A 27,014-nucleotide genomic window follows, 5' to 3' on the forward strand; every position below is an offset into this window, starting at 1 on the left:
AATAACAGATAAAAAAAATTAAGCCAGAAGCAGTTTTTGTATGTATTCCTATTTTAAAAACAATACTTCTCATACCATGTGTGCTTCAGAAATGAAGATATTTCTCTTAAAAAGAAAAAAAGAGCTGAGGAGAGACCTTGAATAGATCCCGATATTACAGAAACTGTTATAACACAACATTTACACTCTCCTCCCAGAAATCTAATATGTAATATTCCCTTCTTCACTTACATTGAGAGAGGTTAAGAGGTACAAACCTACTTGTGTACACAATTCTGACATTAAGGGCCATATCGATGCATAATTCAAGACAATAATGCCTATGTATACATTCAGAATGCCTGTTTAGCTTTCGGCAGATTTCAGCAGTATGCAGATGAGTTTCTGGATCAATATTTGGTTTGTATCATTTCCGCTTTACACCCCAGATAAATATTGCATTTATTATTTTAACTCTGCTGATGAGCATTTTCTATATTACCTAGAAGGAGCTGTATTTTTTTTTTTTTAATTAAAGGACTGTCAAATTTTGGGAATTAATTTTTATGGTCAAATTGTTTCTTTATATTTAATTGTTCAAAATGTATCTTAAATATCACTATTCTATTAGTTATTCATGCATGACCTCACCAAGAGAAAAAAAATGGAATTCTGGCAGAAGATATGTTGCAGAAGTGATTTGCCCAAGATGGCGAGAGCCTTCCAAAAATATGGTATAAAATGTGGATGATTTAATTTTTCTGGGAATGTAAGCCAGGAGTGAGGAGTGCTTATATATGGGAGTTACGGACCTTATGGTTAAAACTATTTTGAATTATTGTTTCAGTTTGAAGTAGGTTTTAAATGAAAGCTCAACTTTCTTAAATTAGTTAAATACAACCGTAGTGTTTTGTATGCATAGTTTGCTTATAAGGTAATGAGATACACAAGTTTTTGCTTTGATTTTTTTCACCAAATAATCTTACTGTTTATTCATTTATTAAACACATCATTCAGTGTGTCCGCAAGTCATCATTTGCAAAATTGCGCTAATAACAGATAATATTTGAGACGCTGAAGAAATGCCGGAGAATGCATCACATTTGACACTGTCAATAGTCAATTTTTCTTGCACACACACACACACACACACACTTAAAAAACATTCTGCCCTATGTACACAATCACAATCTCAAAAACAGAAGAAAGGAAACAAATGTAAACACACCCTTTGTTTCAACATTCAGTCAATGTAAAATCTAAGTATGCGGGTGTTTGCATATGCATTAGCATACACACACGTACGCACACACACACACACACACACACACACACACGTGCATGGACAAACATCGTAATACTGAAGGACAATGCTTTGTACATTCCAAGTAGAAAACATGTAGTAATATGTTTGTATAGTTATCTGTACAAAACCCCCTCTCATTCTTATCATTAATATTCAAAATCTCTAGGCATGATCTGGATATGAGTAACCGTGGAGATATACCACATTACAGTGCTGCCCCTGAGAGCAGTATAAATGTCGAAACTGTTCCCATCCAAAAACATCTTGAATGGCATGCATATAGCAGGCAGGCCTCAGCCGGTAAAAATGCAAAACAATGACTCCTAAGATCAATCCTGCCCAGTGGTGATGCTCGCAGGCAAGCATTACCATAATTTTGGCTGATTTCGTTTTTGAAAACCGTGTGTACATGTGTGTAAAAATGCGTGCTGAATATACAATGTGCATAAAAAGGGACCCGATGAAAATTAATGGATGATGAAAGCAGGAAACGCAACTGTCCAGTAAAACAATGACAATAAGGACAACAAAAGGACAACTGTCACTTAAAAATTGTCATTTTTAAAGTAGTGACTCTTGTTGACACTGTGCATGGTTTGAATTGGATGCATATTGCTGTGGGTCTTCAGTCATGGCTGATGCAATCTTTTCAGTACTAGCAAAGACGTGATACTAGATGCATGCAGGGATACAGGCAGAAAAAACAGAAAGGCAAACTGTTTGGATCGGATCACCGTATCTCACTCCACCAGAAGTAGATATGCAGAACTGCAGGTTTGGCCCTTATGCACACTAAAAGAAGCGAAACAGGTAAGGGCCACGGCTGTGTCTTAATTTCAATCCCTACTGTACTTGTGAAAGTGAGCCAGACTGTGTTTTATTGTCGTCGTTGTTGTTGTTTTTCGCTTTTTATTGCACTGAAAGTCCGTTGCGGATAACAAATGCCATCTGCATCCCTTACTTGTGTATATAAGGGATTTGGAAATAGTAAAATAACGCAACTGCATAATGCAACAGACCTTTAACGTCTCCTTGAGTCTTCGGAGCTTGTAGGTTTTCCGCAAATCAACATTTGAAATAAAGTTATTAGGTTAATACAAACAATATATATATATATTTTTAAATGTCTGCTGTATTTAAATGCATTTGGCACATTCTGATGAAAAACAACAATAACACAGAAACATTAAATAATTAACAATCATTTAAAAAGACCGCAACACATTAAGCAAATGAAAGTGCTCTTTTTATCTGACAACTCACTGACAAACCAAAATACAAGGAAAAAACAAAAGAAATGAAAAGACTAAAATCTCACGAGATTGCTCTGGTCTCCAGAGCTGAGAGTTGAACCCTTATGACTGCATTGCGTCTGCAAGTGCTCTTTCTGTGGATTGACCTGACTGCTTGAACCATCGTCTTTGACGCCCTCTCCGTCCCATCCATGCAACACGAGTCCACTTACTCCCCGCTCATTTGACCTAAAACAATAGTGGCTACAGAAAAATGCCACCACAATCAATGAAAACCGTAGGCAACGGATGGATATAGTGAGAGGGAGCGAGTATAAGAGTCAAGTGTGTATATAAGAGGAGAAAGAAACCTTCTTTTTTTTCTCCTCAAAGTCTTACTTTGCAAGTCCATCTCATGCACAAGTGGTGACGGTCATGATATTGGCACTGCTGGGTCCTACGCTCCCACAGGAGCTGGGCGGAGAGGTGTGGCTCCCCCCTGCCCCAGCGCTACTGCCCTTGTCTGTGGGTTTCTTGTCTTTCTGTTTCAGGTGCACCTTGGCGTGCCTCTTTCGCTCGTCGCTCCGCGCAAACTTGCGTCCGCAGAACTCGCAAGAGAAGGGCTTCTCGCCGGTGTGCGTGCGTATGTGCGTGGTTAGATGGTCGCTGCGACTGAAGGATCGCATGCAGATGCGGCACTGGAAGGGTTTGTGTCCCGTGTGGATCCGCAGGTGACGCGTCAATTCGTCTGATCGCGAAAAGCGACGGTCGCAGTTCTCCGCCGGACAGGCGTGCGGTCGCTCGTGCACCGGAGTTTTGCTCGGCCGGTTGGGGTACTTTCTTGGTCGAATGGGTTTGAGGGCGAGTGTCTGAGAGGGTTGATGGTGTTGGGAAATGTGCTGTTGCCCACCAAGAAAGCCGGGATGGATCTGTTGCTTATCCTTAAAGGCTCGAATGGTCTCGAGGGGAGTTATGGGAGGTGGGTTCACTCTAATAGGGTCCATGGTTTGGAAGGGTTTATGCTCCATCATCCCTACGTCCCCCTGGTGATGGAAGAGGTTGTAGTCTGGGATCATGGAAAAGAGACTTCCGTCCATGCCCGGTTTGGAGGTGGTGTGGTAGTCGGTGCTCGGGTAAGGCAGAGACGAGGACGTGGCCGGGCTGTGGTGGAACGTCACCTGTTCTGGGTATATCTCGCCACAGGTCGAGTAGGCAGGAAGGGGTGGTGCGTATACTTGCTCCATGTCTGATGACTGGCCACCCATGCTGCCGCTCGACGAAGACGTCTGTGTGGTGATGTTACCAGGTGACGGTGACACCCCCAGGATTCCCGCACTCACCAGACTGATGATGTTGTTGTCGGGACACCATCCGGAGCCTCCGATGCTGCCGGATGGAGGGGTGTCAAATGCAAACTTGCCCAGGTAGGTGACGGTTTGCCCACTTCGACCAGACTGGAAACCGGAGCCGTATTGAACTTCTCCGCTGCCCTTCTCGCCACCCATCCCCAAGTCCATGATATTATCTGTGTGACAGGGGGTCAGAATGAACACCGTCAATTCAGAATGCCACACATTGAGCAATAATGGTCAAAGAAACACTGCATGGGAAAGTGACTAGTGGAAAGTTCTGCATCTACAGACAAAGCTTCTAGGAGAATCTATACTAATAGGCACTGACTATCACTTGCTTGTTTTATAACTTTATTCTTAAGTTGGTCTCGGAAACAACATCTTGGCATACCTCTGTTAATCGCCTGTTCCAAAAAAAGAGAAGAAAGTGAAGCATATCAGTCTGAATGAAGGCGTGGAAATTGACAAAATCAGAAATGCACAGTGATTTAAGATTCCAGTCAATATCTCCCACCACCTTCGCCAACTTATTGTCTTTCTGTCACGAAGTCTAAACGGCTGCGTATTCAGTTGTAGGACTTATTTGGCAAAAAGGCTTCTCCGTACAACAGGATGTCCCGATTGACATCACTGTTACTCTTATACGCACTCGATCTCTCTCTCTCTCTCTCCCACACCTTCAGTCTTCTCAGAGAGACACTTGACGGCTGCTCGAAATGTACCAAACAAGGATCTGATGTATTGTAGTCACTTCAATCACTTTTAATATGTCTGTTGTTGGACACAAAACACTGCTGATCACAACGCATGTCTATGAATTCAACATTTTACGACGGCTCACTAAGTTTAGTCTTGTACGTGCACTTACAGTAATCGCAGTGTGTACACCAAATTGTGGCTTACGGTAGAAACAAACAGAATGAAAATTACAGATGGTCCTCGCATCTGTTCAACACACATAATACATGTGTGAAGAGATGCTGTGCTCCGTCTGAAGGAAGAGACTCATTCGGGCAGAAATGTGTGTATTTCAGCGATAACTAAAAAAACTATTTATTTCATGCTATGCCTGTCATTACAGGATGTGTGTGGAGATGCATTTCACACACTTGTGGGTATCTTTTACAGGGGCGTTTGGTTGGGACACTTTGTAAGGACAAGAAGGGTTTGTCACCTTGAAGCACTGCGATAAGCAGTCCCACAGAGATAGGGTGAAGATTTAATAAAGTGTGCTTACAGGAAGTTCTCATGGAGTATAAAATCTATAAATATATCTACATAAAATCTGTACAAAAAAGGAAGGAATTTATATATCACAATAGTGTTTAACCTTTTTTATATTTATATATCTATATTATGTAACTTATTTATTTATATAGCTTATTTTATTATTTTTATGATTGAGAGGAAATATGTATTTTAAAAAATTTGAAGAAAAAAACTCAAGAAAATCTGTTTTGAGAAATTCTCAAAATGTTCACTTTTTCAAGAACTCACGCATTTGATAAGAACTAGCATTTTCAGTCAGAAGTTGGCATTAATTTTGATATTTTAATAAACGAAACGAGGTCAATACTCTCCCGCGAGTGTGGGAAGCATAGCCTCTTTTGACCACATCAAGAGCTTTGTGAAACTCCATCAGTGTATATACATCAAGAGGACGAATGATCTGATGTTTTCACTCTCGATAATAACGACGATATTTTGACAACTCTTCACCTCATTTTTTTTAAGGTCGTAAAATGATAAAGTTTCGATAAAGAAGGCTAATGACGTTGCACTAAAACCTGAGCTAAAAATTTCCTGAGTGTGGGATTTTTAATAATAATAATTTATTTTTACTTCAACTACTTAAGCTTTCAATTAAATGCATTTGATATTTCAAAAGAGAGAGAGGGAGGAGGAAAAATAAAATAAAATACAGCGACATTAAGAAAAAAAATTAAGAAAAAAAAAAACAATCTAACAATTTGATGACCTGACTGGAAAGAATTCCTCAATTTGGCACCATTATCTTAGCCAATAGTCCCTTTTAATTTATTTTGTATTGTTCAATAGATTCTAGGCGAAAATACTAGTCCAGAAAACATTTTTTTTTTAAATATGCGGAGAATATTTTAAAAAGGACACAATTTTAAAGGGTGCGCGAGCACAGTGGAAATAATACAAAGAACACGCGATGTGAAATTCAGGTAATAAACCTTTCAGGGGTTAAAGATATTTTAATTTATGGATTTTACATTTCAGGTGTTTTCACAGCTTTTTTAAGAGCAGCGCGCATATAAACGCCCACCCGCGCGTGTGGAGGGTCAGAAACAGGGTCAATACTGGATAAAGCACTGACTAATCAAAACCATTAAATAATAGAATAACTAAACAATACATCTATCGCAGAACAGAACAGAAGACCGGCGCAATATCAGGCCACGGAGACGACCCGAAATTAAGAGTTTTCACGGAAATAAAGCGCTCGGTCAAAAACGAAACGGCTTTTGTGATTATTTGACAGGATTGGTATTCCACAAATATACCTTTCACGACTTTATAATGTATGAATTGGGATTAAATAACGAGGTGTGGGCTCGAAATGATCCCTATTACCTGATATTACCTGTCCAGTTCACACTCATATCACGTGACTGGAACATTTTCACACACCTTTTTTATAAAATACAATTTGGCAACAAATGAAAGCAATTCCATCGTTTAATTCCAGCGCAACTGTAGGCTATTAAATCAAACATTACTTTAGCCTACTTATAATGTGATGTCATAAATGCATTTAATAATAGCCTAATAACAATATTACCAAATCGTAAGCGATCTCATACTTTTAATTAGACTACATGCAGTTCGTTATTATCAATCAGCAGCCTAAATACGCTACAAAATAAAGCTTGCACAATCCGGATAGTAATAGAAAACTGTATGAGAGGAGTAAATGCGTTTATAAAGTCTCAAATAGCAACTGTATGAGGAGTTCTGTTACTAAACTACTGTAAGTATAGCAGGTGCTGCGATACAACTCTAAACAGCGACACAACAGCTTAGTGAGGAGAGAGACAAAAGTTTTCGTCCTTACCTGTATTCATCTGCGAGTAATGCGAAATAGATTCCTGGTTTGTGAAAATGTTCATAGAAGTGGGAATGTCTTCTTCTGGATAGAGACTCTCAGGGATGGTGTTGATTAAACTGCTCATGGTAATAGGGATCTTGTCCGCTAGTTTACCTGTCATAGCAGTTATTCAGTCATTAATGAGCACGCACAGGTGTTCCGTCCCGATCTGAAATCTCTCTAAAAGCGACAGAAAGAGATCTCAATCCCTTTGAAATTGTATCCGAGCGCGCGACGAGCAGTCTCCTCACGAGGATGGTTGTCGGCTGTTTTGTGTTTGATTTCTGTCAAGTGTTATTGTCTCTAGATGAGCAGAGAGAGAGATGTTGGTGGCGGTGGAGGTGATTGCACAAGTGTAGCGCTGCTCGCTGTGTTGCAGGGAACTCCAACGCTTTCTTGTTCAACAGGGGGACGGAACAACTGCGTGACGTAGATGACCATATATGGACACACAAAGCTAGACGGCCGCTCGACGTCACATGGAAGCTCCTCATAGTGGAACATTAGCAGGAAGATAAGTGCTCAGTGGAGCAGTGAAGGGGCATTTTCATCGCTTTGGGCGAAGACTAAGAAGTGTTTTAAAGACATATTGTGAGCATGGATGTTGCTAGAACTTTTACCTGCACTGCACCTGAAGCTGTATATATGTGTATATATAGCATGAAAAGTCCATTTACACACGGTTTAGTGCTGAAGCGGAATAAATGCATTTGCAAATGCAGTAGCCAATAATATCACAAAATTATTATTTTTTATTTATAATTATAGACAAAATACAATTATGAAAAAATAAATAATCAGTTATAAAAGATAAAATACATACTCTCTCATTACAATCGGAAAAAAAGTCTGAAAAAATAAATAATAAAAATTTCCCACAGTCATTTTCCTACTCCGCTGTGTAAAGGCCTTTTATTAAATTATCCTGTATAAGGGTCTAAAATGACTACTTTAATTCAACTAAAAATGTTATATAATTATATTATTTATTATGACTGAATACATTAGGTTACACCAACATATCCACTTTTTACAATTCAGAATGGATTGATAACACTGCTATTTAAATATGCAATTGCATGTCAATTTACTATAGTGCTTTTCTGTTTTTTTTCGTCCTTTATCTTGTGTGTCAATACATAAATAAAGCAATAGTTCTGTCTGTCTATCCACAGGCCTCTTAGCTCAATCAATATCTGTATCTTGATTGTAAAATGATTTCAAATGATTATTAAAACTGTACAAGGGTCATCTGTTTTTACTATATTCTCTGTATTGTCAGTGTGGGCTGTCAGACTGTCCATATAAAGGTCACAGATCGGTCAGAATAGAATATCATGAGAATAGAGTCTTGCCAGTGCAAACAGAGACTGTTCAAAAGCGTTCAACTGTTTGTGTTGTGAGTTCAATAAAAATGAAAGCCCAAATTAATCATTTGTGAGTGGTTTAAGCAATTGACTGCAACATCTGATCAAGACCAGGAGAAGCTTCAGTAACTGTGCCTGTGTTATACAAAGACTGTAACTGCCAGAGAGTTAATCGCGTGTAAATACTGTAGGCTTGGCTTTGGCCTCGAGCTTGGCGTTCGCCACTGAAGTGGAAACTCCAAATAAGGCCATGATCCGGCCACGCCCCTCGCTGTCTTTATTTGGCTCGGAGGTTCCGGTTAAGAGCGCTGCAAAGTGGAAAAGCGATCGGAACCCGCAGCCATTAAAGGAACCGCAGAGGGCAAAACGTCATGGGTCATATTTCACCAATTTAGAAACCAGGGAGAACATATCTTATCTGAGACTTTTAGAATAAATAAATAAAAAAAAAAAACTGTCCCTTGTTGCAAATGCTTTACTTTGTTTAGGGAGAATAACAGTGAAGGGGAAACACAGACCCTTCCAGCCGGTGTTTCACACAAGCATGCTAAAAATATACGACCCCTGAAACGAGACAATACATACAAAGCAACATGGAGAAAACTTTTTTTTTTTTTTAATAAAAATAAATAAATTATACATATTATGCTAGATGCTTGTTTAATTTAAAGTATACATGGCATGGTTATAATGCAAAATAAATAAATAATAATTTAGATGCTTGTTTAATTTAAAGTATACTATATATGGCATGGTTACAATGCATATTAACAACAACAATAATAATAATATAAAAACATTAATTAAAAAACAATAACAATACACCTCGGTATATATTTTTATACATTGAAGAAAATAGAAAACATGACATACTTGTCTGTATGTAATCCAATTAGGAGGCCAGGGTGGCCCATGGGATTTCCCACGTGTCCAACTAAAATTCCTCACTCCTCATCCAAGCCAATCACAGGCACAGCGCTCCTATTACCCACCGAGAGTAGAAATCCAGCCTGCCATGCATGCGCTGAAATGCTCAGAAGATGCTGATGCAATAGACAGAGTGATGAGGTAACAATTTGTACCCGAGACCCGGCTGACATGTGTACGTTGGCCTCGAGCCTAATAAATTATGTACCAAAAATGTGTTCAAGATAATAACTTCATACCCCCCCCCCCCCCCCCCCCCCACTCCAAACCAGAGTCCGACGTTGCTGTTATAAACAGACACGATACACAGCACACACTTTAGTTACATCGCCACATAACCTATTATCTAATATATATTTTGTACAATTTATATCTACAATTTTATAATTGAAAACCTCAAATTAATAATGATACATAAAATAAATAAACGTGCAAACTTAAAGTATATAAAAATGCCATTATTATTACTAAACACACTCAAAAATAAAAAAATCTGTCATTTACTCAGCTTCATGTTGCTGGTCCCCATTGACTTCCATAGTAATTTTTTACATACTGTAGAAGTCAATGGGTACTGTCAACTGTTTTTTTTTTTTATATATATATCTTTTGTGTTTAGCAGAAGAAAGATTTTGGAACAACGTGAGAATTTTAATTTTTGGGTGAACTTTCCCTTTAAGTGTCAAAATACTTTTCAGGCCATATGCATATATCCATATAAAGACAATTCATTGACTGCATCCACCCATCCATCCATGCATCCAACAAACAACTCCCTCAATTAACCTCATGGCGTCCCCAGTAATCCCCAACAACCGCACGGCTGCCAAATCAACAACACTCCATTCTGAACTCTGGAATTATCCGCCTTGGCAATTGATAAATAAACAGTGTAGTAGTATTAGCTGACAGATATGGCCTAATGAAGTAAAAACGGAGTGTGTGGGAGGGGGTCTGAATCATGCTGTGTGTAGGTGAGCTGCTAAAATGACGCTGTGAATCTGTCACTGGGGGAATCTGAAGGGGATCTCCCCCCACTCCCACTTTATATCCCAAACATATGATCTGATCCAATCAGGATGGGAATGTGTCATTGCTCGGGGAGCCAAGAATGTTGACAATGCAACAGGTCATCTCTAAGGTACACTTGATATCTGGTGTTGTCACATTAAATGGCTGTGAATCAGTACTCTTGAAAGACGTGCTAAAATTAGGTCTCTCTGTTCAGAGACAAATTCCATAGCATCTGTTTATGCAAGTTTACTTTTGTAAATGAGAACCCTGTCATTCATACCAAATGAGGAAATATACACATACTTCATTAGCATAGCGGCAGCAAGTACTGAAAAATAGAATGGAGATGTAGTAATTTGAATATTACTTTTTATAGACCAAAATAGAGGAAGTAAACACTCTATTTCCACTGACTGAACCCATGACGTGTGCCAGCACTTGTGTATACTGATGATGAGGCTGTCAGTGTTCATTCAACAGCACCAAACAGAAATGTGCAAAACAAACAATGATTTTCATATGAAACATAACCTTAACCGAGTGCTTCTCAACCTTTTTTGACCCCAAGGCCCTCCTTTGTTTAATACTAGACAACAATTAAGGATAACGATAAAAAATAAAAATAAAAATTGCTCACAATTTCTACTCGCTTAAATACAACTTTACAACTTGGCATAGTTAAAAAAATATATTTTAATTATAAAAATATAATTTACATGACTTTTCCATGCCTAAATCCACAAATGGAGCTTTTTAAACAAGAATTCCCAAAGATAATTTTATTTTTGATTTAATTATTAAATCAACAGTGTCTGCTGGTTTCATCATGAAAACAGAGATTTGATCTGAAAAACAGAACTATTTTGTTTTAAGTACTGTACATCCACACTAAATCAATAAACATAGCTTGTGTAGAAAAGACAGAAAAATCAACAAGCGTTTCAAAGTATTTCATTATAGAACTGATTGCTGCTATCCATATAGCTCTACAATATCTTAATAAGCAATGCAAGGTAACACTTTATTTTAAGCTGTCCTTGTTACACATGTTACATGTACTTACTATTATAATGACAATAAATAATGCATAATTACATGCATGTAACCTTAAACCAAACCCTAACCATATAGTAAATACATGTAGTTAATATTACTCAGTACATAAATGTATAATTACACTGTAACAAGGACCCCTTAAAGTAAAGCGTAACCCAATATAAATCATGCTGTACTTACAGCGATACAGACATTCTCTGAAAGACCTTCAAGTTAGGAGACCACAAATAAATAAATACCCTATAAATAAATTCTGACATTTCTAAATGTTCATCCTTATGTAGCTGTTTTAGTGGAAAATCATTCTGCCATTGACCCTTATCTCCTCGGAGCCTGATCCAAACTGTTCTTTCAGGGATGCAAAATTCCCTTTGCATATAAAGCACGGTCTGTCAGGGCACTTTCCTAAGGGAAGCCTTTTCATGGAGTTCAGACTGGAAAAACTGCCCAACACCTGTCGAGCTCCGCTTGTGTTTTTATTTCCGCTACTATTATGAGTGAGTGCACGCTGTACAATGAATGATTGACTGGAGTTTGACTATGGAATGGTTGCGGGCTGAAAAGGACTCCCCTCATGCATTTTGCATGCAGGGATTCCGGGGAAGCGCTCGCTTATCCTAGATCTTGATCTTGCTAATTTCAATATGTGGCGGAAAAATACAAGGCCGCAACGGGTGTATAATCAAATTAGTTGTGTGTCTTTCCAGTCTGTGCGAGGGGGTCTGTGCGATTATATCCCAGAGCCGAGGCTTATTCCTATGGGCTGATGGGAAGATCGTTCATATAAATAATGGAACACTTATTTAGGGACTGTCAGATGGTACAATACATTATGTACTGTACAGTGCTTATGGGACAGGATGGCATGCAAAGCAATGTGTGTAAAAAAAAAAACTGAAGTTAAAACTATAATATATGGGATAGAAAAGTCATCATTGTAATTGTTAATTATGAATAAACAAAAACTCATTTGAAAGACAGCAACACACACACACACACATATATGTGTGTGTGTGTGTGTGTGTGTGACCCTGGACCACAAAACCAATCATCGTAAGTAGGTAGATTTGTAGCAATAGCCAAAATTATCGATTTTTCTTTTATGCCATAAATCATTAGGATATTAAGTAAAGATCATGTTCCATGAAGATACTTAGTAAATTTCCTATCATAAATATATCAAAACTTAATTTTTGATTAGGGATATGCATCGCTAAGAACTTCATTTGGACAACTTTAAAGGCAATTTTTACAACATTTAGATTTTTTTGCACCCTCAGATTCCAGATTTTCAAATAGCTGTATCTGGGCCAAATACTGTCCTATCATAACAAACCATACATCAATGGAAAGATTATTTATTCAGCCTTCAGAATAAATGTGAAAAAATGACACTTATGTCACTTATGTTACACTTACTTAAAATCAGACACTTATGACTAGTTTTGTGGTCCAGGGTCACGTGTGTGTGTGTGTGTGTGTGTGTGTGTGTATATATATATATATATATATATATATATATATATATATATATATATATATATATATATGTTTATATATACAGTGGTGTGAAAAAGTGTTGGCCCCCTTCCTGATTTTTTTTTTTTTTTTTTTTTGCATGTTTGTCACACTTTAATGTTTCAGATCATCAAACTAATTTAAATATTAATCAAAGATAACACAAGTAAACACAACATGCAGTTTTTGAATGAAGTTTTTTATTATGAAGGGAAAACAAAATCCAAACCCACATGGCCCTGTGTGAAAAAGTGCTTGCCCCCAAACCTAATAACTGGTTGGGCCACCCTTAGCAGCAACAACTGCAATCAAGTGTTTGCGATAACTTGCAATGAGTCTGTTACAGCGCTGTGGAGGAAGTTTGGCCCACTCATCTTGGCAGAATTGTTGTAATTCAGCCACATTGGAGGGTTTTCGAGCATGAACCGCCTTTTTAAGGTCATACCACAGCATCTCAATAGGATTCAGGTCAGGACTTTGACTAAGCCACTCCAAAGTCTTCATTTTGTTTTTCTTCAGCCATTCAGAGGTGGATTTGCTGGTGTGTTTTGGATCATTGTCCTGCTGCAGAACCCAAGTTCGCTTCAGCTTGAGGTCACGAACAGATGGCCGGACATTGTCCTTCAGGATTTTTTGGTAGACAGCTGAATTCATGGTTTCATTTATCACAGCAAGTCTTCCAGGTCCTGAAGCAGCCAAACAGCCCCAGACCATCACACTACCACCACCATATTTTACTGTTGGTATGATGTTCTTTTTCTGAAATGCTGTGTTACTTTTACGCCAGATGTAATGGGACACACACCTTCCAAAAAGTTGAACTTTTGTCTCGTCAGTCCACAGAGTATTTTCCCAAAAGTCTTGGGGATCATCAAGATGTTTTCTGGCAAAACTGAGACGAGCCTTTATGTTCTTTTTGCTCAGCAGCGGTTTTCGTCTTGGAACTCTGCCATGCAGGCCATTTTTGCCCAATCTCTTTCTTATGGTGGAGTCATGAACACTGACCTTAACTGAGGCAAGTGAGGCCTGCAGTTCTTTAGATGTTGTTGTGGGGTCTTTTGTGACCTCTTGGATGAGTCATCGCTGCGCTTTTGGGGTAATTTTGGTCGGCCGGCCACTCCTGGGAAGGTTCACCACTGTTCCATGTTTTCTCCATTTGTGGATAATGGCTGTCACTGTGGTTCGCTGGAGTCCCAAAGCTTTAGAAATGGCTTTATAACCTTTTCCCGACTGATAGATCTCAATGACTTTCTTTCTCATTTGTTCCTGAATTTCTTTGAATCTCAACATGATGTGTAGCTTTTGAGGATCTTTTGGTCTACTTCTCTTTGTCAGGTAGGTCCTATTTAAGTGATTTCTTGATTGCGAACAGGAGTGGCAGTAATCAGGCCTGGGTGTGGCTGGAGAAACTGAACTCAGGTGTGATAAACCACAGTTATGTTTTAACAAGGGGGAGGAGGGAAAGCACTTTTTCACACAGGGCCATGTGGGTTTGGATTTAGTTTTCCCTTCATAAAAAAAAAATCCTTCATTAAAAAACTGCATGTTGTGTTTACTTGTGTTATCTTTGATTAATATTTAAATTTGTTTGATCTGAAACATTAAAGTGTGACAAACATGCAATAAAATAAAAAATCAGGAAGGGGGCCAACACTTTTTCACTCCACTGTATATATATAAGAATTGTCAGAATTCTTGGTACCCTTGGTAAATATGATCAAAAAAGGCTGTGAAAATAAATCTGCATTGTTAATCCTTTTGATATTTTTGAAAAAATCACAAAGATTAAAAAAATAAAAAAAGTTTTCATTGGATAATAAGAATTTAAAATGGAGGAGAAATATCATTATTAAATAAATATTTTTTCTCAAATACATGTTGGGCACAATTATTGGCACCCCTAGAAATTCTTATGAGTAAAATATCTCTGAAGTATATTCCCATTCATATTCACAATTTAGAGCGCTCCAGGGTGATTATGAACATGATATTATCCAGCCATGGCTTCCTGTTTCACAGAAATATAAATAGGAGGGAAAACGAAGCCCAAATTCCCTTAATCATCCATCACAATGAGAAAAACCAACGAATATATTTCTGATGTGCAGCAAAAGATAATTAAGCTTTAAAAATTAGAAAGTGCCTTTAAGAAAAGAGCTAGAGCAGTTAAAATTCCCATTTCCACCATCAGGGCAATAATTAAGACTCTCCAATCAATAGAAAATTTTACAAAGCTGTCTGGAAGAGGACGCGTGTCTATATCGTCCTAATGCACGGTGAGAAGGAGAGTTTGAGTGGCTAAAGACTCTTCAAGGACCACAGCTGGAGAATTGCAGAAAAAGGTTGAGTTTCAGGGTCAGAAAACCTTAAAAAAAAAAAAAAAAAAGATCAAACAGCCCCTACATCACCACATGTTGTTCGGGAGGGTTTCAAGAAAAAAATCAAGAAAATGAAATGCTTTCACCAAAAAACAATCTACAAAATATTCAGTTATCAGACATGACTGGGACTGGCTTCTATGATCAGATGAAACTAAAAAATGAGCTTTTTAGCAGCAAACATTCAAGATGGGTTTGGTGAACACATAAAAAGTACCCCATGTGTACAATGACATATTTTAACGTTGTGGGCCTATATTTCTGCTGGAGGTCCTGGACATCTTGTTCAGACACATGGCATCACTGATTCTATCAGATACCAACAGATAAAAAATCAATAAGTGACTGACTCTGTTAGAAATGTTATAATGGGCTATGTTTGGATCTTCCAACCGTATAATAATCCAAACCAGCCTTAAAAACAACAGAAAAATGGGTCACTGAGCACCAAACCAAGCTTCTGCTGGCCATTCCAGTCCTCTGACCTGAACCCTGTAGAAGATGAGTGAGGTGAACTGAAGAGAAGAAGCACCGTCATGGAGCTGTGAATCTGAAGGATCTGGAGTGATTCTGGATGAAGGAATGGTCTCTGATCTCTTGTCAGGTGTTCTCTAACCTCATCAGGCATTATAGGAGAAAACTCCTCTATTATTTTGGCAAATGGAGGTTTCAAAAAGTATTGAACAAAAGGGTGCCGTTAATTGTGTCCAATGTATATTAGAGAAAAACATTTATTTCATAATGATTTTAAATTTTAAATTCTTATTCTCCAATAAAAGGTTAGATTTTTGTGAATTTCGTAATATCTGCAGTTCAGATTAGTCGAAAAATGCACATTTAATCTTTTTTCTCTTGATCTTTATCAGTATTTAATAACTTTGAGTTTCGATATATTACATCTTATACTTAAATATATATTTAATAATCTATATATGATAAATACAGTAATATATTGTTAAAACTTGTGTGTATATACAGTATATTGTAGGGAAACTATATGTGTAGTATTCAGTTAATAAATAAATAAAAAAGATAAAATCACCCTCAGAACCTTTAACCTTCACAATCTGACTTTTAACCTATGCGGTAACAAGACATATCTCATGGCTGATCTACTTTCACTACCTGTTGACCTTTAAAAGTATTAATTAATCAGAAAATATTTACTTATTTGGCTAGTGCAGCATCTCTGACCTTTCTGTTCTGCCGATCCTTGAGAAGCTTGAGGAATTGAGCTTGGTGTGTGTGTGTGTGTGTGTGAGACCACTGAAGTCTGAGAAAATAAACAAATGCAAACAGGACAAACTGATCAATGCTCTGCTGAGTTCATGCAGGGGACATGGTGAGACTCACCAAAGACTGGCTTAACCAGCCGAGGCACAAAGACCTGCAGAAGCCGTGTGTGGTGTGTGTGTGTGTGTGTGGGGGGGGAGGGGGTCGGGGTATGTGAGAGAAATTATCTGCCCGTCTGTGAAAGTATGAATGCATGTGAGAGTGTGCCAGAGCATGTGTGTTAGATGAGACACTATTGCCTGCTCAATTAAACCACTAACTTACATTGATCATATCCACATCAAAGTACCTTCCCTAAATCCCGGCCTTTTTTTCCAGACATCTGGTGTATTGATATCAAACTGTCCTCTGAGACAGAAATGCTCAAGTGAAGCCGATACTTTTTTTTCCAGAGAGGAGCTTTTGTGACCCAGCCTCACACACCCCGGAGTGAAGTGGAGAGGGATTACATGCTATAGACATTTTGAATCGGTTACAGACTTCACACAATACAGCTGCAATGCATTGTAATAATGTATTATGATGCACAATACAGCAATTAATAGTTTGTGTGATTTGAACATTGCATACAGTAACATATGGCTTAGTAACTTATTAATGAACTATTACTTTTACATATAAATTCTGTAACAAGTGAAGGGGGATTACACGCTATAAATAAATTTGAAAATAAAATTATAAATAATTGCAGCAAAATCAACAACAATGATTCTGTAACAGAAGAAAAAAACTGTACATTTATTAATATTGAGTATATCATATTTATTCATTCATAATTATGTATAATAATTATATTTATTATTCTTTTAATAATGATACATACCAATAGTGTAAATATACAGCTGTTAATAATAATAATAATAATAATTCGGTACATGCGACAATAAATTAATATTATTTTTCACTCAGCATTAAATAAACTTCATTATTATTGTTATTATTACTTTTCCTTTTATACTTCTCCTTTTGGAACAAATATTTTAGAATATATTTTATTTTGTATTATTATAATTATTATTGAAACGCACACATACACACACACTTGTTTCAATAAATGTTATAATAATTATTATAATAAAAAATATTTATAATAATTAATATAATTAAGTGTCACTCTTGTTATATGAATTAATATACAGAATTTAGATAAACACGAACTGATCCATATATTACTGTACAGTATGTAGGATGCATGTTATAGGACTGCAATTGCTTTGCTATTGTAAATATATGTCTGAGATAAATTTAAACTAGTTTTTGCGGAATCGTCTGCCTTTGTTTTGCATGTCTATAATTATTACATAAGCCTGCTCAGAAATAGCGCTCTATGAAAATGCTTTGCCCAATATAAACTAAACGTTACTCAGGCGAGACGAAACCTGCTTGTCTGAGAAACCCAGAGAGGTGAATTTACATAACATGTATTTTCCTTTTATTGTGAACGTGTGCATATGTAAAACCACAATAATAAAAAAAAAAGGCTCGGCGTGAACCCGTGCCCCTTCTGTCTGTCCCGAAGTAACACGCGGAGAGTATTTTGGTCGTAATTCCACTGCGGCTTCCGGCTGATTTGTAGCCTCGACACCCTCACCCCCCCTTTACTGCCTCTATTGGCCCTGACGTACTTCCTGCCTCCAGTTTGACTCTTTCCACACACTCTTTCTAAAGTGTGACAGCGCTGAAGCTGCTTTCACGCCTCTGTTTCTGCCCATCTTTTATTGTTCATCTGTCTCCATCTTTCACATGCGGCCTGCAAATTGGCATGAAGTCGTCATGTTCAACCGCCAGTGCAGTCTGACCTCAGAGCAGCCAGAGAGCGCAAACAGCATTACTGCTGGTTTGTGTGGTATTGAGCTGTCTGGAAGAGTCCGGCCTGCTCTCGCTGACAAGAAAACAGGAATGCAACACTACGGCGGTTTGTAAGTGAGGGTGGATTATGTAAGAAAGCCAGGGAAATAAGACTGTCCATTTCAGGGAGAATCAGGCAGGCAGGCTGTGGGATAATACGCTGATGAGCAGCCGTAGTGGTATGTGTGTGTGTGTGTGTGTGTACACGTGATTTGACTGGATCTTGTCTTTGTGATCTGGAAGTATTGAGTTCTGTCTTAAAATCTGTTCAGCTGCCCACCTAGATGGCATTTTTTAAGACATTATAGTTGCATTGTCTACATAAAGGATGTTCTGAATGTTTGAAGGCTGGACGTTGTTTGCTAATTTTAACCAAAGCTTGTTAACCACATGTCCTTCGAGGAAAAGCCAATCCCAGAATACACCGCAAAAACTCCATCCAACATGGTGGATGAGTAGAAAATGCAGATTATAAAAGTATAAAACTTATATATAAATAAATATTGAGTTGAGCCAAAACGCAACTGTTTCAAGTCAGTTTGACACAATGCAATTGTATAAATGGGAAATCTAATATAATGGTGTTAAATTAAAATAATTTTTTTCAAATAAATTGAACAGTGTTGGAGAATCATTTTTTTGAGTGTGCGTGTTCACAAGAAAGTGGCACTCTTGCAGATGATAAACGATGTAGACGTAGCATAAGCTCTGGAGAGAATATGCTAGTCTCGTGAGAACAAAGTTTTGTTTACAGCAGAGGAAAACCAGTCTCCTCTTGGCTTGGCCAAAAAGTTACACTTGAACACACCGCAAAGACTACAGCTAACAGTGCGTGAGAGAAAATAACTCTCCAGGCCAGCAGGTGGCAGCAGTCTATATTTGTCACTTAAAAAATGACAACCAGAACTAGGAGTGCATATATACAAATCGTAAACAAAGCACCTCTTGCTTACCATTTTGAATATTAATCATATCGATAATTTTCTTCATTCCAGACAGCCATGTTTTTATGAAAATATTTGTGTGTTGACATGTAAAATTATAACAGGCTTCTCTGTGGGAACTCTTAACTTTAAGTACCTTTTAATAGTAAATAAGGTACACAATTGTCCCAGTTGTTTGTTTTTTGTGGAGCGCTCCATACCGGTCATTTAGGACAGGGTTTCCCAAAGTGGGGTTTGGTACAGGGTGTGCCTATGAGTGTATACCATTAGCGAATTAATATAAAAAATTAAAGATTAAATTAAAACGTTTTTGCAAATGTTACGGGTTTATACAATTTTCATGTAAATGTAAAATCTTAAATGTATAAAAATAATTATCTTTTCCGAAAACCCTGCATTTAAAAAAAAAAAGTATTGTGGAAAAAATGTAATGCATTGTAAATTAAAGTAATATTAATTTTAATAATTTTCTGAGTGTAATAATAACAATAGCTATTTAAATATTACTGAAACTTTAAAACTGATAAAAATAGTTTAAAATACACTTTGTGGAACAGTTGTTTTCTTTTCCATTAATATTTACAACATTTCATAAACATGCTGCTCACATTCAGAAAAAGGAGTCATGATATGACTATGACCTTTATTTAGATTTTTATGAACATGGGAGATATGTGATATTACATCAAACACATTCCTACAAGTTACAATTCAGACATGAGGAAACAACACAATTCATCTTTTATTAGTTTAATATTCACCTAAATATGAATGTGCCTAAATGCATTAATTCTTGATATAATATCAGAATTGGGACAAAATTGAGCCATAGAGTGTGTGAAGGCCAGAGGCCAAAGTTGAGCAGCAGGCTGGAGGTGTCCTAGTCCTTGTGGTTTTGGGTGAGGAATTGAAGTGAAGCCAGAGGTCTAGCCAGACCAAACCTCTCAACAAATGCCTGTGTATCCCAGTTACCTAGAAAACCAACAACAAAGCCTTTCATTGCTCTTGGGTGCGACTGTATGCTTCTGTCCCACTGTAACATAAACTGGCTCCATGAAAATAACAACAACCTTTCTATATGGCCCACTCCAACACCCTATATGAATGAGAAAATCAACTCAGGAAAAAATGTGAGCTCTTTCAAACATATGTGACGCAAGAAAAAAAAAAAAAAAAAAATTAGTTTGAATGAACAAATAAATAAATAAAAGGCATACATACATAAATATTACCATTATATTTGGTTATTATTTCTATAATATGTATATTTATTTATGTTATATAACAATAAATAAATACGTTATTATTATTAGTTTTATTTTTTAATATTGCTATTGTTTTTATTTATTTATCGATGTACTGTACATAAATAAATCACTAAAAACTATTATTATTTTTTGTTTTATATTGCCACTGTTATTTCTTGATTTTTGAAGAAAAACAAATAAATAAACATTACTATATTTTGTTATTATTGCTGTTTTATTACTTTTGTGTTCCTTTATTGCTGTACATAAAAATGAATGAATGAATAAACAAACAAATCAGCAAATAGATAGATAAATGTGATTTAAATAAAATATTTTGTGCCGGGTGTTTGCAATTATTTATTTATTTATTTATTTATTTAATTTTCATTGCTGTAAATTAAATCAAATAAATAAAAGTTGTCGTCATCATCATCAGCATTAGATATTATTACTTATTTGTTTATTGATGTACATCAATAAACAACAAAATAAATGAAATCAATAATACAAAGAAATAAATATAATATAATAATGTAATAAATATAATATTATAATGTGTCAGGCAGCCTTCCTGTGGCTCAAACGTAGAGCATGGTGCTAGCAACTCCAAGCTCATGGGTTTGATTCCCAGGGAAAGCATGAACTAATGAAATTCGTACCTTGAATACAATGCAAGTCGCTTTTGATAAAAGCACCTGTCAAAAGCATAAATGTAAATGCAGCTAAATGTATTTCCCCCCCCCCCCCACAAGATAAAGAAACAACAAAGTGTTTGGCACTATAGCATTTATACTGATGCAGGATTTTGTCAACCCACTGTCCTTTGCATCATGTGTAACAACCTGCGTCCCTTTCACTATTATCTGTACTTTTCACAAATTTTCCCGTGACTGAGCTTCTCCGGCTAAACATTTGAATGTAGTCGTTACAAACGGTAACTGAACGTGTTTAATGGAGAATCTTGTAATGGCGCACGTGTCTCAGGGCCTTGGTGGGCTGTGAATCACTGCGAGCGTCTCATCTCTAAATAAAACACACAGCCTGTCACAGTGCTGGAGGTGGCAACATGAGAGAGAGCGTTTTGGCAGGACAACCAGATAAATACCAGACGTAACTCCGGCTGCTATGACAATATCACTTCTCCAATTCCGGCAATAACCACATTCCTAAAAGCAAATGTGAAATCACATTTGGAATAAAGCGCCAACAAGCTGCGTCCAAGACTGAAAATGTAAAGTTCTGAATTTGGAGGCTCTTTAATTGTTCTTCTGTGTATATCAAGCAAACTGCAACTGGTAAAATCTTTATAAAACTAGACAAAGTCTATGAGATATTTCTAAAACGGACAAATAAATAAATAAAATAATACTTTGTCCCTCCAACCAATCAAAAGTATATTGCAGAACAAAAGCAAAGCAGCAACAATGCCCATTTAAAATTGCAATTTCTTCCGCTAGCTGTGTGCACAGACAAACACGCGGCCGAGGCGGAAATGCTGTAGTGGTGAGGAGGGAAACCCCGTCCGTGCACACAGCACAGTGCACCACATCCTGGAAAGATCAAATGTGACTCTGTGTGTGTGTGCTTGTTTGTATGTTTGAATGCAAGTGGATGTGAGAGTTTGCAAGTGTGATTTTAAAGGAAAATGTCATAGTTGCTTTCCACTGCTTCTTGCGGCTTTATAGCTCACCAGACACTGTCTATGAACAACTATACCCATCTAACATTACATTTATGCATTTAGGCAGACGTTTTTAGCCAAAGCAATGTCAAGGTACAGTATATACACTTTAGGTGTTTTTCCCTAGGAATTAAACTTGTGACCACAAAAGTTGGCTGACTTGCACTTGTGAAAAAGAAGTGTGCTTAAAGGGATGGTTCATGTGAAAATGAAAAATCTGTCATCATTTACTCACCTTGAAGTTGTTCCAAACCTGTATGAGTTTCTTTCTTCTGTTGAACATAAAAGAATATCATGAATATTACTGGTAACCACACAATTCTTGGTAGCCATTGATTTCCATAGGATGGAAAAAAGTACTAAGGAAGTCAGTGGGGGACCAGAAACTGTTTGGTTACCCACATTTTTCCAAATATAATTTTTCACGTGTATGTGTGTGTGTGTGTGTGTGTGTTTGTTCAGTAGAAAAAAGAAACTCATACAGGTTTGGAACAACTTAAGGGTGAGTAAATCATAATTTTAATTTTTAAGAGTACTGTCCCTTTAAAATCTTCAATGTTCACTTGTAGTGTAGTTTAAAAGTATATTAAAAAGAAAACAAATCTGTACTTGCAGATACAACAATATTAATGAGATAAAAGGCTACTTAAATCTAATAATCTCAAATTAAAATGTAAAATTTCATTAAGCTTTTAGACAAATTTTTAATATTTAGTTTTTAATCATTTAGTTTACCACAAATGCCCTTCAGTACATTCAGCAGTTACACCTCAACCATATTTAGTCAAAGGTAATAGAATTATTAAATACATAGAGATCCTACTTAAGTTACATATATATATACATATGTACGATCATACACCTGTATGATTTTTATATATATCAAACAAAATAGTTTATATTTATATATTATATTAATATTATATTTTATATATATACTATAAGTAAGTTTTTGATGTTTTTAAATAATTCTCTTCTGCTGTATTTGATCCAAAATACAGAAAAAGCAGTAATATTTTGAAATATTTTTACTATTTCAAATTATTTCTTTCTATTTGAATACATTTTGAAATGTCAAGTCAAGTCAAGTCTGCTTTATTGTCAATTCTTCCACATGTATAGCACATACATACAGAGAATTGAAATTGCGTTACCCTCAGACCCTTGGTGTAAACAGTTAACATTAAACACGTACAAATACAGATAATACGGTTTAAACATATGTACATACAACTCTATAGCTATACAAGTAAGGACATTGTAGAAAAAAAATAAAGAAATAGATAAAGTGGCATAAGGCGCATGGCAGATTAATAAAAACAAAACTGTGCAGATATATTTGTAGTGCAAAAAGAGCTTGTAATTTATTCCTGTGATCAAAGCTAAATTTTCATTATCATTTCTCCAGTGTTTTGTGTGTGTGTGTGTTCTGCCCAAGAAAGAAAATCATACAGGTTTGAAATCCCTTAAGATTCGATCAGTGAAGATTTGTGCATAACTAATAGAAACTGATGTAAGTGCTGATTGTGAGATAGAGAGGTGTGTGTGCATGTGACGTGTGTGAAGATGTCAGGGTTCTCTCTAATTGAGTGTTAGAAATGGAGTAAAGTGACCTGGCATTATGAGGTCATGTGACCTTTAGGCCTCTGGACCTGAAAACATAAGGAGATAATGTTCCGCCTCTGCAGATCACGACCGCTGTTTGACCCCACTACAGCCAGGGCAACACACACACACACACACACACACACACACACACACACACACACACACACACACACACACACACACACACACACACACACACACACACATACACACACCTGTACCTGGCCACTAGCAGACACTCATCATCAGATGTAACACATAATCAACAGTCCTCATGCAGAGGAGCCTGAGGCTATGCACTTTTTCTGAATGTTATTTTTTCAATAACACTAAAAAGTAATAAAATAAAAAATAAATAAATATTTGCTTAAGCAACTGTACTCCTGAGCAGAAAGAAGGCATTTCTAGTCACATTTTAAACATTTTAATATACAAAAATGGTTAAAAGCAATGCAGTGGTCAAAGACATAAAGGTTCTGTCAGAAAACTCTAGATGACGCAGACTGAGGTTCTAACTCAATGTGATATTTTCGCATCGTCATTCACATGGCGCAGCTGATTGGTTTCTTTTCGCACAAGCAGCCAATGAGCTTGCTGCTCAACATTCAAATACTTGGCTAGTGCTTCCTGTAGCAGTTGCAGCGCACTTCATAAACCCTCCACCTCCCCAGCTACACCTGTCTAGATCTGCTACTGGGTGATTTCATGTATGCTATATATGGGGGTGATTTTATATACATGTTCAGCAGCAGTACTTCTACATGCTCACAGCAGCATGTCTGTGGATGTATTAGCAGGAACATGTTTTGGTACTTGCTCTGCGCAGCAGCTCTGTTCCGCCAAGACCAAACAAGGAGAAAACAAATAAATGTCACTTGATTGTTTTACAAGAAAATACTATGACTGTATAAAATAATAACCAGAAACTGTTTCTTATTCTCACTCGAGACATTACATGTTAATTGTAAGGCTATGGAATTTCTTCACCCGTTTTAACATTTGAAAGGTGAAAATTATAAATCAGATTGTTTTTAAGAGAAGTAGCAAACTTCTCAACAACATTGAGGTCTGCAGGACAAAAATATGCAGGATGAGTTCATACTATCCCTACGTATGAGCAATATTATGGCAGTGGTAACAAACATCACTAATGCAGACGGATCTAGATCAGGAGTACGAGTCTCCACCAACTGGACTGAAATACAACCAGTGAGTCACAACTAAACTATGCCTGGATTACGACAACGTGACATCAGTTCAATCCAGCTAGCAGGCAAGTGTTTGATTGACCCGTTTATGTGCTGCTATAAAAATCGTGACATCATTCAATGTATACAGCTTAGTTTATTCAGGACTCAAAAATAGGCCGATGGGGAAGCCCCGATGTAAGCTGTGGTTAACTGGGGAAATAGCCCATCGGTTTTGTCCTCTGGCATCTGCTGGTATTGGTAACAGGTTGTTGATGGCTCTCGCTCGATGTCATCATGGAGTCAAGGAGGCGGAGAGTGTTGGCTAACGCGTTGATTTACAAACGCTCTAAAAATAGCGCGCCTCTTTGTGTGTTTGGGTTAATTTAGTCTCTTTCCATTCCTCAATCTGTCGACTCATGGAAAACAGAGATAGGAAGTGGGGAGTGATGCGGCACTTTCTTCCTCCGCTCGACTCCACCCTTTCTTGTCTGTCTTTTGATTTGTGCAATACAGGAAACGCAGTCTGTAAGCTTGGTAAGATATCTTTGTGTTTCGTGAGACACACGTAAGGTATGCACTGTTGATAATGCGGCTGGACAGCATTAAAGGAATAGTTCACCCCAAAATTTTAATTTGCTAAAAATCTACTCACCCTAAGGCCATTCGAGATGAGTTTGTTTCCTCACTGTAACAGATTTGGATAAATTACATCACATGTTCACCAATGGATCCTCTGCAGTGAATGGGTGCCGTCAGAATGAGAGTCCAAACAGCTGATAAAAACATCACAATAATCCACAAGTAATCCACACCACTGGTCCATCAGATAATGAGTTCTTATGAAGTGAAAAGCTGTATGTTTGTAAGAAACAAATCCAGTATTAAGTTTCTTCTCAAATCAAAATTCACCAACCTATATGTTTAGAACCATTTTGGACTGTTTTTACTTGTAAAAGGTGCTTGATCTGTGCATATTTCACTCCTGAATTAGACGAGACTGGAGGAAGCAATTTTATGTATTATGGACTAGTATTTTAGGAAGTAAAAAATGTTTTGATGGATTTGTTTCTTACAAACATGCACACAATCAATGTTAATTGATGTGCTGTGGTGGTGTGGATTACTTGTGGATTATTGTGATGTTTTTATCAGCTGTTTGGACTCTCATTCTGACGGCACCCATTCACTGCAGAGGAACCATTGGTGAGCAAGTGATGATATGCTACATTTCTCAAAACCTGATGAAAAAACAAACTCACCAACATCTTTGATGGCCTGATGGTGAGTCATTTTTTTCTTCATTATAAGATTAATGCAATATTAATTAATTTGATAAATAAAGTATTATTATTATTTAAGGATTTCAGTCATTTTTATTATTGGAAAATAATAGAGAAAAAAATCTATATAGAGAGGGCTACTGGGATCAGAACATGTTGCACGTCAAATTGGAGCCTGAATTTCCCACATAAGCACCACAGTGGTCTATAGTATGTGACAACCATTAGTAACCACTATATATGGCAAATATATAGTTTTATGGTGTAGTTACAGCATCTACCAGCAGAGGCTAATGCTATTTTGAACAGCTTGCTTTATTTTCACCAAAGGAATAAGAACTGCTATGACTTTTGGCAGATTTTTTAATATTAAGTGGCTGTAAAGTGTGTAATATAATGTCAATTGTATAATTCTAGTCCTGAATTTATAGTTCTGAGGTCCTCAGTTGCATCACTGCAAACATCAGTTTTGTAGTTAAACTCAGGGATTATTTTTTGTAGTAACATTCCACAATATTACTGTTTTTACTGTATTTTTGATTAAATAAATGCAGTCTTGGTCAACTTGAGACACTTCTTTTAAAGTGTGTGTGTTTTGTAAAGGGGACTGAAATAAAAAATATTGTGGTATATCTGGTGTGGGCATTACTGAATCTGAAGTCTGTAATACTGCCAT

General features: G+C 37.0%; 2 protein-coding genes across 4 annotated transcripts in view; both read right to left on the minus strand.

Annotated features, from left to right (window-relative positions):
• Nucleotides 1-949: 949 nt before the first annotated feature.
• Nucleotides 950-7,359, minus strand: LOC306848052 (early growth response protein 3-like). Its single transcript, XM_079382374.1, has 2 exons — nucleotides 6,952-7,359; nucleotides 950-4,042 (listed from the first exon to the last, which is right to left on the minus strand). The coding sequence occupies exons 1-2, from the start codon at nucleotides 7,103-7,105 to the stop codon at nucleotides 2,931-2,933; spliced, it is 1,266 nt and encodes a 421-aa protein (XP_079238500.1). The 5' UTR covers nucleotides 7,106-7,359; the 3' UTR covers nucleotides 950-2,930.
• A 12,584-nt stretch (nucleotides 7,360-19,943) lies between these two features.
• pebp4 (phosphatidylethanolamine binding protein 4) overlaps nucleotides 19,944-27,014 on the minus strand; it is a 139,915-nt gene continuing 132,844 nt past the window's right edge. The window contains exons 7-8 of one of the 3 annotated variants that reach the window (XM_079382755.1): nucleotides 22,496-22,532; nucleotides 19,960-20,301 (exon numbers count right to left, since the gene is read on the minus strand). In XM_079382755.1, the coding sequence (XP_079238881.1) occupies nucleotides 20,298-20,301; nucleotides 22,496-22,532 (41 nt within the window). In that variant the 3' untranslated portion in view covers nucleotides 19,960-20,297. Of the gene's footprint in view, nucleotides 20,302-22,495; nucleotides 22,533-27,014 lie in introns of all 3 variants that reach the window. The other 2 variants (XM_079382753.1, XM_079382754.1) reach the window with 2 other exon arrangements.

The sequence above is a fragment of the Barbus barbus genome, assembly GCF_936440315.1.
Source record: "Barbus barbus genome assembly, chromosome: 28".
Taxonomy (NCBI): Eukaryota; Metazoa; Chordata; class Actinopteri; order Cypriniformes; family Cyprinidae; genus Barbus; species Barbus barbus.

Coding starts and splice junctions, on each gene's coding strand:
- LOC306848052 (XM_079382374.1), bottom strand. CDS start 7,105: ATGACAGGTAAACTAGCGGACAAGATCCCTATTACCATGAGCAGTTTA. Junction 4,043..6,951: donor TTACTCGCAGATGAATACAG/GTAAGGACGAAA, acceptor CCTGTCACACAG/ATAATATCATGGACTTGGGG.